The sequence below is a fragment of the Rattus norvegicus genome, chromosome 20 (assembly GCF_036323735.1).
Source record: "Rattus norvegicus strain BN/NHsdMcwi chromosome 20, GRCr8, whole genome shotgun sequence".
In the NCBI taxonomy this organism is placed as follows: domain Eukaryota; kingdom Metazoa; phylum Chordata; class Mammalia; order Rodentia; family Muridae; genus Rattus; species Rattus norvegicus.
In genome coordinates, this window is record NC_086038.1 from 6908108 (window position 1) to 6921132 (window position 13025).

The following is a 13025-nucleotide window of genomic DNA, read 5'->3' on the forward strand; positions in this document are numbered from 1 at the left end:
AAACAATGAATGGCAGGGATTACCCATGCCATCCAGTGTCGTCCACCGTCTGTTGGGTCATATTTATATTCCTAACATCACGTGTCTGCTTTCACAGAGTATCCTCTTGCCTGTGTGCCCCAACCAAGCATCATTTGACATAACTGACTTTCCACCTCAGCCTCCTGACTCTTCCTGGCTTGTCTCTTGTGGATGGTTCTAAGCCAGACTGCCTACTGCTGTTGTGTTAAAATGTTAATGGTCTCTACAATACTAACATATCCACCTCCAGCAGCTAGGCTGTGGGGTACCTTTTCACGGATAGAGGCTGTATTCTTTACTCTCCTGTTGTATCCTGATAAAATACCCCGGCAGAAGTAACTTGAGGGAGAAAGGTTTTATTTTGGCTCAAAGTCCCGGAGGGACACGGTCCACCCTGGTCAGAAGACATGGCAACGGAGGCAGGAAGTATCACACCGCATCCACACTCAGGAGGCCGGCCGAGCCACGACCAGGAAGCGATGCCACTGTATAAAGCCTTCCTCCAGCGAGACTCCACCTCCTAAAGGTTCCGCTGTATCAACTGACTACATGACTGCTCTGTGGTATGGTTGATGGGAAGGTTTTTATGGCAGATACAAGAGAATAGCCTGAGGCATCTAGAAGTGTCTAGTGCAGAGAAAGAAGCAGGCAGAACGACACCAGCAGACTGGACCTGGCCGTGAGAAACAGCAGCAGAACAGAGAGAGAAACGGGGTGTGGGGGTGGGGACCAGTGTGCATAATTGAATGAGGTAATAGAACAGGTAACTGTAGGGAGGGAAGCCTATGAGCTAGAAGTTGAGACGGGCCAGGATACTAGTCTGGATGCTGGAAAGCGTAACAGGTAGAGGTCAGCGTGTGCTTCGGTGTGCCAGTGGGCATCACAGACAGCAGTTTGTCTGTCCCTTCTGCCTTCTAGAACTTGAGGAAATGGAGTTTCCTTTATTTTTTTTTTTTAAGATTTATTTATTTAACTTATATGAGTGCACTGTCACTGTCTTCAGCCACACCAGAAGAGGGCATCAGATCCCATGACAGATGGTCGTGAGCCACCATGTGGTTGCTGGGAATTGAACTCAGGACCTCTGGAAGAGCAGTCAGTGCTCTTAACCGCTGAGCCATCTCTCCAGCCCCCTGGAGTTTCCTTTAAACCTGACATGGCACTAGCATGTCACCTGAGCCAGTGGGGGACAATCCACATTCTGACCTCACCACAGGTCCATTCCACATGCAAGTATCCAGGGACACTGGAAGAGTCAGCAAGGGACCATTGACCAAGTGACCTCTTTGGCTAGTTTGGAAAGTTACTGTCTCTGCTTTGGGGCAGAACTGCCAGCATCAGGGATGAGAGGTCACCCTTAGACATATCACCTCTGAGGATAAGTCTGCAAGGCCGAGTGGTTGTTTGGAGAAGCAGACTTATCGCTAAGCTGAGAACAGGGTTGTTCCTGACACACGTTTACAAGCAGCACCTAAGACATAATTGCAGTTGACACTCCGTGAACTTTTACCAGCAGCTCCAGCCAGGAACGCCACACCCAGGCCAAAATACAGAACATTTCCAGGGCCTTCCCGGTCGGTCCCTCTCTGCTTCTCAGGGAGTGTGCACATTGGTGAATTTCTCCTGCACGGAATCACGTGTCACGTGCTCTCCCGTGTCGGGCTCCTCATTCAGCTGTTTTTTTGTTTTGTTTTGTTTTGTTTTTGGAGCTGGGGACCAAACCCAGGGCCTTGCACTTGCTAGGCAAGCGCTCTACCACTGAGCTAAATCCCCAACCCCTCAGCTGTTTTTGATTCCATCCTGGGGCTCATATAGCCTTTTATAAATTTCATTATATAAACACTGTATGTCTGTCCATTCTTCCAAGGGTGTGTGTGTGTGTGTGTGTGTGTGTGTGTGTGAGAGAGAGAGAGAGAGAGAGAGAGAGAGAGAGAGAGAATGTGTATGTAGAGAGTGTGCCTGTGTGGTGTGTGTGAGTGTGTGTGTGTGTGTGTGTGTGAGAGAGAGAGAGAGAGAGAGAGAGAGAGAGAGAATGTGTATGTGAGAGAGTGTGCCTGTGTGGTGTGTGGTGGTGTGGTGTGTGTGTGTGTGTGTGTGTGTGTGTAGTGTGTGTGTGTGTGTGTGAGAGAGAGAGAGAGAGAGAGAATGTGTATGTGAGAGTGTGCCTGTGTGGTGTGTGATATGTGTGAGTGAGTGAGTGTGTGTGTGTGTGTGTGTGTGTGTGTGTGTGTGTGTGTGTAGTATGTGAGAGTGCGTGTGTGGTATGTTTGCAGGCATGTGAGTCCATGACAGGATTGAAGAGGTCGGAGGCCGTGTGAAGTCAGCTCCTTCCTTTTACCTTTATGTGGGTTTCAGGGAAGCTTGAGTAGCAAGTACTTTACCCCCCAAATTGTCACCAGACCACACTTTATGCTTTTACACCCCAAGGCCAGTAACCCTGGTCCGAGAGGGTATCTTTTACTCTCTGTCTGTCCATCCATCTATTACAGTGCTGGGGTCAGACCTAGGAACTTGCAGGAGCCATGCAAGTGCCCTGCCCTGTCCCTTTCAGTTGAAAAGAGCGGGTTCTAATGAGGCAACATGGCAGGGCCATGGGATCCGAGGTTAAAAAGGGACTAGAAGAGCCCACTAGCTGTGGGCAGACCTTGGTCCATGTAGCACATCTCAGGCAACAGAGTGTGCAGAAGACTCTGAAGTGACTTCAAAGGAATCATTCAGCTCTAGGGTGGGTGTTATCAGAGATAAGGGCCGGGGAGGCAGACTCTGACTGACTGGAAGCTTTGTGTGGAAGCCAAGTCCTGGAGACAAGATTGATTGCACACCCTGCTGGGACTGAGGCGGAGGTCCAAGGAGCTCGGGACTGTCCTGGGTTGGCCACACTTGGGTCCCTGCCTATGCTCCTTGTGTTTGAGGAGCACAGTAAAGAAGCTACCTAAATGGCCACTCTGTGATTAAGGATTATTGGAGATAAGAGAGAATTGTCAGGAGCATCTGGGGGGAGTCTGCCATGGCCGGCGGTAAAGGAACAGAGAGAGGAGGAGGCTGGAAGTTGCCCAGCTGTGGGAGCAAAGTCAGCAGAAATGGTGGGAGAGTTCTGCCAGTTATAAGGAGTTCTGCAGTGTCGGGGTGAGGGTGGGGGTGGGGGTGGGGTAAGCAGTGGGGGTGGGGGGAGCTGGAACATTGTGGGGCTCAGCTGTTGCAGGCCTGTTTGAGTTAATAGAGAGCCAGACGCCTTCTCTGGAGGTTGGGGGTGTTGTAGGAGTTGATAAGAAAGTGGTGGCTTGGGGCTGGAGAGAGGACTCAGCTGTTAGGAACACTGACTGCTCTTCCAGAGGGCCTGAGTTCAATTCCCAGCAACCACATGGGGGCTCACAACCATCTGTAATGGGATCTGATGCCCTCTTCTGCTGTGTCTGAAGACAGCCACAATGTACTGATATAAATAAAATAAATCTTTTTTTTTTTAAAAAAGGTGGCTTTTCCTAGTAAACAGAACCCCTTTTTACAAGGGCTTTCTTTTTTTTTTTTTTTTTCCTTTTTTCTTTTTTTCAGAGCTGGGGACCGAACCCAGGGCCTTGCGCTTGCTAGGCAAGCGCTCTACCACTGAGCTAAATCCCCAATCCCCCCTTTTTTTTTTAAATTTATTTATTTTATGTATACAAGTACACTCTGTAGCTGTCTTCAGACCAGAAGAGGGCATCGGATTCCTTTACAGATGGTTGTGAGTCACCATGTGGTTGCTGGGAATCGAACTCAGGACCTCTGGGAAAGCAGTCAGTGCTCTTAACCGCTGAGCCATCTCTCCAGCCCCTACAAGGGCTTTATTTACGCATGCGCGTGCGTGCGTGCGTGCGTGCATGCGTGCGTGAACCTTTACAGGATTCTGAAGGACAGAGTCCAGCCTGAGGTAAGCCCAGACTCAAATTTGGACCAAGTCAGTGGATCTGCCCTTTTGGAGATGACTTAGCATCCCTATGGTGTTCTCAGAGACGGACTGTGGGTCCATGGCTGTGGCTCTGTCCTCTCCCAGGACTGAGGTCTGGTTCCACCCCTCAAACCCTCAACTGCTCCTCCTCCAACCCCACTCCCCTCCCCTCCCCGCCATCAAGTCTCCTCTGCCTTCTCCCTCCTTAGTGCTTAGGACGTTAAGTCTTTGATCATGTGACTCTGAACCCCAAAGTCCACACTGGGACCATGGATATGTAACCCCTCACCCGGATTACGTAGCGTCTGGAGATTGGAGCTCAGGTCCTCACATGTGCATCAACCATGTGATTAGCTCAGGCTGGACCCAAATTTGCTTCATAGCCCGAGGCTAGCTCTGAACTCCTGATTCCCCCCTGCCTCCACCTCCCACATCCTGGGATTATGGCAGGCACCACCAGGTCCAGCTCACTTTTATCGCACCCACAGGTAGCTCTTTCGTCAGTGTAGTGGGTGTCTGGCTGTGGTATAGAGTGCTAACTGCCCATTCTATGGAGACACGATTGCTTCCTCGCTATAGACTGAGGGCATGTGGTGCTTCCAATGATTTTCTTCTAGGAACAGCACTATGAAGGCCGGTAATTGTTTCCCCGAGGTATCTGTGGAGTCTGGGTAAGTCCCCAGGGCGCAGGCAGAGGCCTGGGGAGCAACTGTTTGCCCAAAGTGCTGGTAACCGTTCCCATACCTGCCAGGAGGTTCCCATGGGTCAATGTTTGTGTTTTCCAGACTCATCTAGATAAAACGTTGACTTGGCGAGGTACTTCCTCCCCACCCTGGGCAGAGAGGGATCTGCCCCAAGGTGGTTTGCACTCACCAGCTGTTCAGCGTTGGGTGCCGGGTTGGCACGAGAATGCCGGCGCAGACAGGGAGCTGTTCAAAGGCGTGCACAGGTCCCTCTGAGATGTTAAACTAGAGGCAGAAGCTGGTGTGTCCCCTGTAGACCCCCGTGCTGCCTGTTTCCTCCGATGTCCTGAGGCATGGCTCCTTCCTCTTTGAAAACATTAACTGGATGCTTTTCTAAGGTTTGGCGTGGACAAGATCAAATCTTTTTCCCTCCGTTTGTTTTTCTGAGAGTGGTTCTCACGGCCAGGAAGGTTACCTCGTCTTCCCCCTTTTGTACTGAGACTGAGCCCCAGAGAGGGTGAGCACCTTGGTCCCAGTCACATAACTAGGGAGTGTAGAACTGGAATCTTTCAGTCTGATTCTAGAGCCCTGGGCGCCGTCATCCCCCGGTTTATATTGCTTGTCTCTTCCCCTCCATAATCCGTTTTCTGTGACATCTGAAAAGGGGGATCGCAAACACTCCAGCCGGCATCCTGACTTCTCTATCAGGTCCCCCCCAGAACACTTCACACTCTATCCATCCAGGCCCAGCTTCTGAGTGCTTTTCTTTCAAGGGAGGACATGTGTCAATACCCTCTGTGCTCAGCACACAGTAGGACAGCACAAAGCCCTGGTGAGCTGAGCACATGCCTTTTCCTATGGCCTCACCTCCTGCAGGAGGCTCAGGATCTGGCTTGGTTGGCAGTGTTAGCACGACCCTGCTCTCCCTCCTCAGCACCCCAGAAAAGTCAATGCAGTGAGCGGCACAGTCCTCTAACACCAGCCAGGAGGTGGAGACCGGAGGATCAACGTCAACCTTTGCTACATAGCAAGTTTGAGGCCAGCCTGGTACAGACGAAACCATGTCTCAGGTAAAACAAAAACCCAGCGAAACCCTTCAGTATGGTGCACTCAAAACCTTGCCAGGGGAGAAGAGAGCTCACTCCCACTGCTAAGATGAGCAGCAGAGACTTGGGGTGCACTGGTTTGCCGTTTGACCTTTCTTGACCTCCTTAGACCATGGAAGACTCCCAGGACCTCTGACTTTGTGTCCCCTTCACAGCCCCTGTAGCCACACTGCCTCCCAGTGGCAGTCTGAAGGCAGTGAACAAGGGAGGATAAGCACACCAACTATGGGTGGATCATTTGCCTGCAAAGATCAGGACTATGCGGACATGGACCCTGGAGTTTGGAGTTGGCGAGTCTGAGCTCGAGTTCCTCAGAAGCAGAGCAGGCAGGTGCTTGCCCTGTCCGTGATCCGTGAGGACTGGAGACCAGCAAGGCAGAGCCACCTCGCTTGACTCCTGTGGCCTTTTGGGACTCATCGGCTGTCTTTGGCCCTGCTGACAAGACTGTCTAGTTGAATGCTTCAGAGACAGCAGAAGGCCCTCATTCATAAAAAGCCAGCGTCCCTTGTGTGTGTCTGCCGCCGCCTCCTCCTCCTCCTCCCCCCCTCTTCTTCCTCTTCCTCCTCCTCTTCCTCCTCCTCTTCTTCTTTTCCTCCTCCTCATCCTTCTTCTTCTTTCACTTCAAATGATTTATTTATTTATTTATTTTATATATGTGAGTACACTACGCTGTAGCTGTCTTCAGACAAAAGGGCATCTGTCCCCTTCCCTGGAGGCTGCCCAAGTCTGTAGGGACTTCATTCAGAGGTTCCTGCTTCTATGATAAAATGCTTGCTCTCCTAGGTGGGACAGCAGCCCATCGCACCCCCACCCCCTTCTGTAGCTTGCTCTTTTGCCTAAAATATGGTAAAGTTAGATTTGGCTCCCATCCCCACCATCCTGATGGCCTTTGTTCTCTGTACACGTGCGTGTGCCTCAGTTTCTCCAAAGACTCCCTTCCATCCACCTACTCAGGCTTTAGAGCGGTTTCATGGGGCGACCCGAGCACAGTTTGAGGTTGCCGAATGGTCAATGGTTGCCAGGGTTTCACTGTCTCACAGAACACCTCCGTGAGCCTCTACTCACCGAGCAGATTATTTGGGAATTGAGATCCGCTATGCCCAGGTACCTTCCCTGAGGGACTTAGAGGCAAGCAGGGGAAGCCAGCGCCACCCTGGGGGCCCCTGAGTGCGATGTGTGCCGGTGCCGGAAGACAAGAGGTTCGGGGTTTGTTTGTGGGTCATTTTACGACTTTTGTTTCTACGGCAAAGTCTACATAGGCAACCCAGACTGGTCATCTGGAACTCGCTGTCTTCCTTCCTCAGTCTCCCTTGTGCTGGGATCACGAGCGTTCACCACCACGCCCTGTCCAATTCACTTCTTCATGGGTCGTGTCCATATCCGGGTACCAAGTACAATAAATTAAGAATAACAACGTTTCCGCCCCGTAAGCCCTGTACTGTCCACCTTTGCTGTGGGCTTGATTGGAGACGCACCATTGGACCTGGCGGTGAGGGTGTTAACTGAGCGGGGAGGGCCCAACTGGATTGTGGGTGGCACAGCCCCATGGCCCAGGGTGGAAAGCAGAAGGGACCAGATCGCTAGATTTATCTCCTTGCTTCCTGACTGCGGTGTGACCAGCCACCCCTATCCTGCCCAGAGCCTTCCCCACCTCGATGGGCCATACCCTCAAAACACCCTCCCGAAGTCGTTTTCCTATGTTTTTCTTTGGGAGTCCATACGTAGTTCATTGTCTTCAAGACTACAGTGTGGATTCCTCTCCCAGAGAAGGGAGGCAGGGGACTGTCAATCAGGTGCAGGCTTGTCATTTTCGTACACTGCTGCTCAAGCTCCTGGTTGCCCCATGTGTAGATCAGAGAGAACACTACAAATGGCGGTGGCGCCACGCGCAGGATGCGCTCACAGAGAGCACCTTGGGGATGCCTTTGCTGAAAGAGTTCGCGCTGCTCAAAGGGCGACCAGCTGTAGGAGATCAGGTGCCGTATCCGCGTTGGGTTCCCAAACTTGCGGCCCACGGTGGTGGTGTCCCTCTACCTCCACCTCTCATGTTGCTGAGAGGCCAAACCTACTCCATCTTGAGACCCGCCTCCAGATGCTTACCCGGATGGACGCTCCCCCATTCGCCTCTATTTCCTATAAAGCCTTGGCCCAATGAGAGTTCCGGGCTGCTTCAACTGAACCATCCTGTGGTTCAGCGGAGGCTAAGCCCAAATTCGATTTTATAAGACCCTAATGCGATTGCATCGGAATCGGCTCCTTGGTAGTCTTTTGGGGTTCACAAACACTTCCTGTCAAAGCAGCTAGGGAAGTCACCAAAACACACACTTCCCCTGTACCATGACAATGTTCTATGAGGTGCTAATTGTTTTCTCCTTTGTTACAACTTAACTAGGCACAATAGTATTTTAAAACTCCTGAGTTTGGGCACGTGAGATGACTTTGTGGGCAAAGGCGCTTGCGGCCAAATCCAAGGTCCAGAGTTCAATTCCTAGGTCTCACGTGGTGGAAAGATAGGCTCTGATAACACCAAAAGGAGCTGGGGGAGGAAAGAGTTAATTTGGCAGCCATTACAATGTAGCAATGTACCAAGGAAGAAGCCTTGGCAGGAACTGGGAGGCAGGATTTAATGACTCCTCCTCCCCTCCTGCTCAGCTTCCTTTCTTACACAACCCAGGCCTGTGGATCTGCCCAGGGATCACAGGGTACATTGGGCTGCACCTTCCTACATCGATTGACAATGGAGAAAATGTCCACAGACATGCCCACATGCCGGCATAATGGGAGCAATCCTGTTTGGTTTTTTGTTTTGGGAGACAGGGCTCTCTGCGTAGCCCTGGCTGTCCTGAAACTCGCTCTGTAGACCAGAGCTGTTGGGTTTGGAGCTCAGAGATCCACCTGCCTCAGCCTCCTAGGTGCTGGGAGTAAAGGCGTGGGCCAGATTGGGGGGGGTCTTTTTCTTCTTTTTACATTTCAACGATTTATTTATTTTATGCGTGTGACTACACTACAGTGTCTCTGTCTTCAGACACACCAGAAGAGGGCATCGGATCCCATTACAGATGGTTGTGAGCCACCATGTGCTTGCTGGGATTTGAACTCAGGACCTCTGGAAGAGCAGTCAGTGCTCTTAACTGCTGAGCTGTCTCTATCCCTGGGGTCAGTTCTTAACTGAGGTTTCCTCTTAGCGTTTAAGTCAAGGTGAGAGCTGAAAGCAAGAGTCTACTTCAGAAAATTATTCTGTGATCTCCACATGTGCACACAGCTTGAACACAAACACACACACAAACCGTATTATCTTTGTGCTTACTTGTTTGTTTTGGGACAAGACCGGGTTATGTAGCATTGCCTGACCTCAAATTCCTAAAGGTCCACCTGTTTCTGCCTCCCAAGTGCTGTCTGGCATTAAAGGCGTTGCACACCATGCCCAGCTTAAAAAACATACAAGGATAATATTTTAAATTCATTCTTATTTTCTGAGTATGGCTGGTGTGCCTGCGTGTATACCGTGTGTATGTAGTGCCCCTAGTGGCCAGAAGAGGGCACCAGATCCTCAAAAACTAGATTTACAGATGGTTTAAGTCCCCCCCATGTTGGTGCTGGGATTTGAACCCAGGTCCCCTGCAATAGAAGCAAGTGTTTCTAACTGCCAAGCGTCTTTCTAGCACCCAAATCATACGATGGATGGATGGACAAACAGACAGATAAAATCTTCAACCAGTGTCCTCACCTGTGCCCCAGTTTCTCGGTCTGCCACAGGCACCCTGCCTCTCCCTAGCCCCAGGCAGAAAACCAAGCATTATCTATGAATCACCTTGCTCACCTAGCCAGTCCCACAATCTGACACTCTGTGGCAATAGCTTCGCTGACTCATCCTCCAGCTATCCCCTGGCCTGGCCACCCGGACTTCCTGCATCACTTCCCCTCCCTTCCAGGACTCCCCAGCTGGGGTGTTCTCCAAGCCCGCTGTGTTCCACTGGGAGATCCGAGGTCACGCATCTCCCTGACCTTACCATTCTCTTCTACAGACTCTGGATCCATCTGCTTCAGAAACCTTGGACTCCATTGTCCTCTGATACTGGCAGGCATGTTGTCCTATAACCTGTTGTTCTATAACCCCTGCTAAACTTTGGAATTACCGCCTGTTTTGCAAAGAGGGGAAAATCCAAATGTATTGTGCGGTCCTACTGCACGTAAATAGCAGTAAATCGCCAGGGGGTGAACCCGTTCTCTCTGACCCCAAGACTCCCTCCCATGCCTCTGAGCCCAGCATGCCTCCCCTCCCAAGGAAGCCCATAGCTGTCCCCTGCCCTGCCTGCTCTCCCTCCCCCTTTACTCCTCCTGGGGCAATCTAGCCTTGAACAATGTAGTAGTTAATTACAGGGCTCCTCGGATGGCTCTCTGGTGACTTCACATTCGCTTGTCAGACTCCCAGGAAGCCAGTTAGTATCTGGTCTCTGGGAGTTGAGGCTGGAGCTGACTGGGACTAGGAGAGAGGCGGCTTGGTGTCTCAGTTCTAATTCTGGTCCTGCTGTCATTGGGTGATTGGTGATGGTGATGGCTGTGATGGCTGTGATGGTGGAGGGGGAAAGGGAGGAGGAAGGGGAGGAGGGGAAGAAGGCAACTAAGAAAGCTTTTGCTGCCTTAGAGATCTGCAGTGACATTTTTAGGTGGTGAGGAAATTTCCTCCTCTCCAGGAGTCATGCCCTACAGCCCCTAGAGCTAACCCTGGTCCCCAAGCCCCTGTCACTTACCAAAACACCTCTCTGATCCTGATGTCCCTACAGGAGACCTCATGACCCCACCCTACCCCCATTCACAAGCTGTTTTGGACCATTTTGGAATGGTCCAGCTCTCTGCTCTCTTCCCTCCTGTACACATAAGGGACGCTCGCCAGCCGGAGCGATGGCTCAGGGCTTGATGCTCTCCCTGAGGACCTGGGTTCAGTTCCCAGTACCCACAGCTGCCTGTGATTCCTGCTGCAGGGCATCCAATGCCCCCTTCTGGCCTCTGGAGCTGGCACAGAGGCCACGGACAGGCAAGAGGGCATGGACCAGGCCAGGGATGAGGAGGTGGAGTGAGAGGTGGGAAGGAGGCTGGAGACTACTGGCTGGTTATTGACAGAAGCTGGGAAGAGGAACCCTCATTACCTCCATCAAATAGGCCTGCGCACAAGTCTGTCCGGTATTGTCTTGATTAATGATTGATGGGAGCGGGCCCCGCCCACTGTGGGCGGGGCCGTCCCTGGGCAGGTGGCCCAGGGTTATGTAAGAGCAGGCTGAGCTAGTGATGGGGAGTAAGCCGGCAAGCAGTAAGCAGCGTTCTCATGGCCTCTGCATCAGTTCCTGCCTCTCTGCCCTGACTTTCCCTCATGATGAACCTTAAACTGTGAGCTGAGATACCCCTTTCCTTCCCCAAGTTGCTTGTGGTCACCGTGTTATCAATGGAAAGCAAACCAGGCAGTCACCCAGAGCCAAACTCTTGTTAGTTTTTGCCCAGTTTTGTGCTAAGGTAAGAATAGAGAGGAGCGGGGTTGGGGATTTGGCTTAGTGGTAGAGCGCTTGCCTAGGAAGCGCAAGGTCCTGGGTTCGGTCCCCAGCCCCGGGGGGTGGGGGGGGAGAATAGAGAGGAGCTTGTGTAAGACCTTTCCAGAGTCTGAGGAGGGTGAGGAAGGAGCATGGGGGCGATATGAGTTGCTCCTCCCCATTGAAAGCCAAAGCCTTGCTTGGGGGCGGGGGGGGGGTGGGATGGGACACACACACACACGCACACACACACACACACACACACACACACACACACACGGACTGGGGGCGTGGCGACTAGGGGCGTGGCATGTAACTCAGTCCCCAGTCAGTGAGGGAGGTACAGGGAGAGGCAGAGATTTTGCAACTGGATGCTAAGGGCTGAAAGGCGCCGCCTCTGTGGACACGGCCCAGAGCAGGGAGCAGGGAATGCCTCGCTCCAGAGTGCGCCCAGGATGGGTGGAGAGCGCTGAAGAGCCTGCGCCCCGCTGTGAGTCTAGCTAGGTCATGAAGTCAGCATGGGGTCTGCAGGACCACGCCCCTGCCCATGACTCTGAGAACTGTCTACATTTCATCCAGGACCTGGGGTCCCTTATCAGGCCTTCAGGGGTGTCTCTCAGCAGAGCTCAACAGGCCCAGGCAGTGGCTGGATGAACCACCCGTGGGTGCCTGGCTGGGCCGGTACATTCCCGGCTCTTGACTGACAGGGAAGGAGAGACTGAGCCAAGGCAGACAGGTGTAGGTTTTTCCTCCGCTGGGAGGCCAGAGGCCCCAAAGATGGACGAACAGGTGTTCAAAGGAGACCCAGACACCCCTCATTCCATCTCCTTCTCCGGGAGCGGGTTCCTGTCCTACTACCAGGCTGGGGCCGTGGATGCTCTGCGAGATCTGGCCCCTAGGATGCTGGACACGGCTCATCGCTTTGCAGGGACGTCAGCTGGCGCCGTGATTGCAGCCTTGGTCATCTGCGGGATTGAGATGGGTAAGACCTTTACTCTGGTGTCTCTGAAGGGGGCTGCTGGAGGGACTCCTCAGAGCAGACCGTGTCCAACTTGGAAGTGCACTGGGGGGGTTAAAGCCAAGCTTGACAGCCAGGGTAGCTCCCCCTTCGCACGCACACGCACACGCACGCACGTATGCACGCACGCACATCCAAGCATGCGCTTTTCCTCTTCCTCCTGTGCTGGGCCAGACCACTATAGTCTGGTCATGAGGAGTGAGGCTGGGTGATGTTTTTTCTTGTTTGTTTTTTTTTTTTTGGTTCTTTTTTTTCGGAGCTGGGGACCGAACCCAGGGCCTTGCGCTTCCTAGGTAAGCGCTCTACCACTGAGCTAAATCCCCAGCCCCTTTTTTCTTGTTTTTTAAATGCAAGCACTGCCCCCTCTTCTTAGTGAGGAAGGGGCTCTCAACATGCAAACCCTGAGGACTGAGGAGAAGCTGGGAACAGACAGTGAGGCACAGTGTGGGAGCTTCAGCTTCAGTGGTGGGCCGGAGACCACAGGGCTGACCCAGGGCTCTGAGCAACAGCCTCCTTGTCCTAACAGTGTAGAGCACGGGCCCAGCCACCCCGACCCGCTCAAGGCCAGGCTGTAATGTAGAACCCCTGTGGAGCTGAAGTTCTAGAACATTCTAGAGAGAAAAGACAGATAACAAACTTCCAAATGGAGAGGTCTCTCGTGTCATGAGGGATGGGGTCTGCAAACAAACTGCAGCTGTCTGGGGCTGAAGCGGGAAGGGGGACCGTGTTCCAGAGATGTTCAGGGGCGGC

At 52.5% G+C, this 13025-nt stretch overlaps 1 protein-coding gene across 1 annotated transcript in view; it reads left to right on the plus strand.

Moving 5' to 3' along the window:
* Positions 1 to 11581: 11581 nt before the first annotated feature.
* Positions 11582 to 13025, plus strand: part of Pnpla1 (patatin-like phospholipase domain containing 1) — a 34162-nt gene continuing 32718 nt past the window's right edge. Inside the window, exon 1 of the mRNA NM_001191841.2 lies at positions 11582 to 12239. Within this exon, the coding sequence (NP_001178770.1) occupies positions 12035 to 12239 (205 nt within the window). The 5' untranslated portion in view covers positions 11582 to 12034. The remainder of the gene's footprint in view (positions 12240 to 13025) is intronic.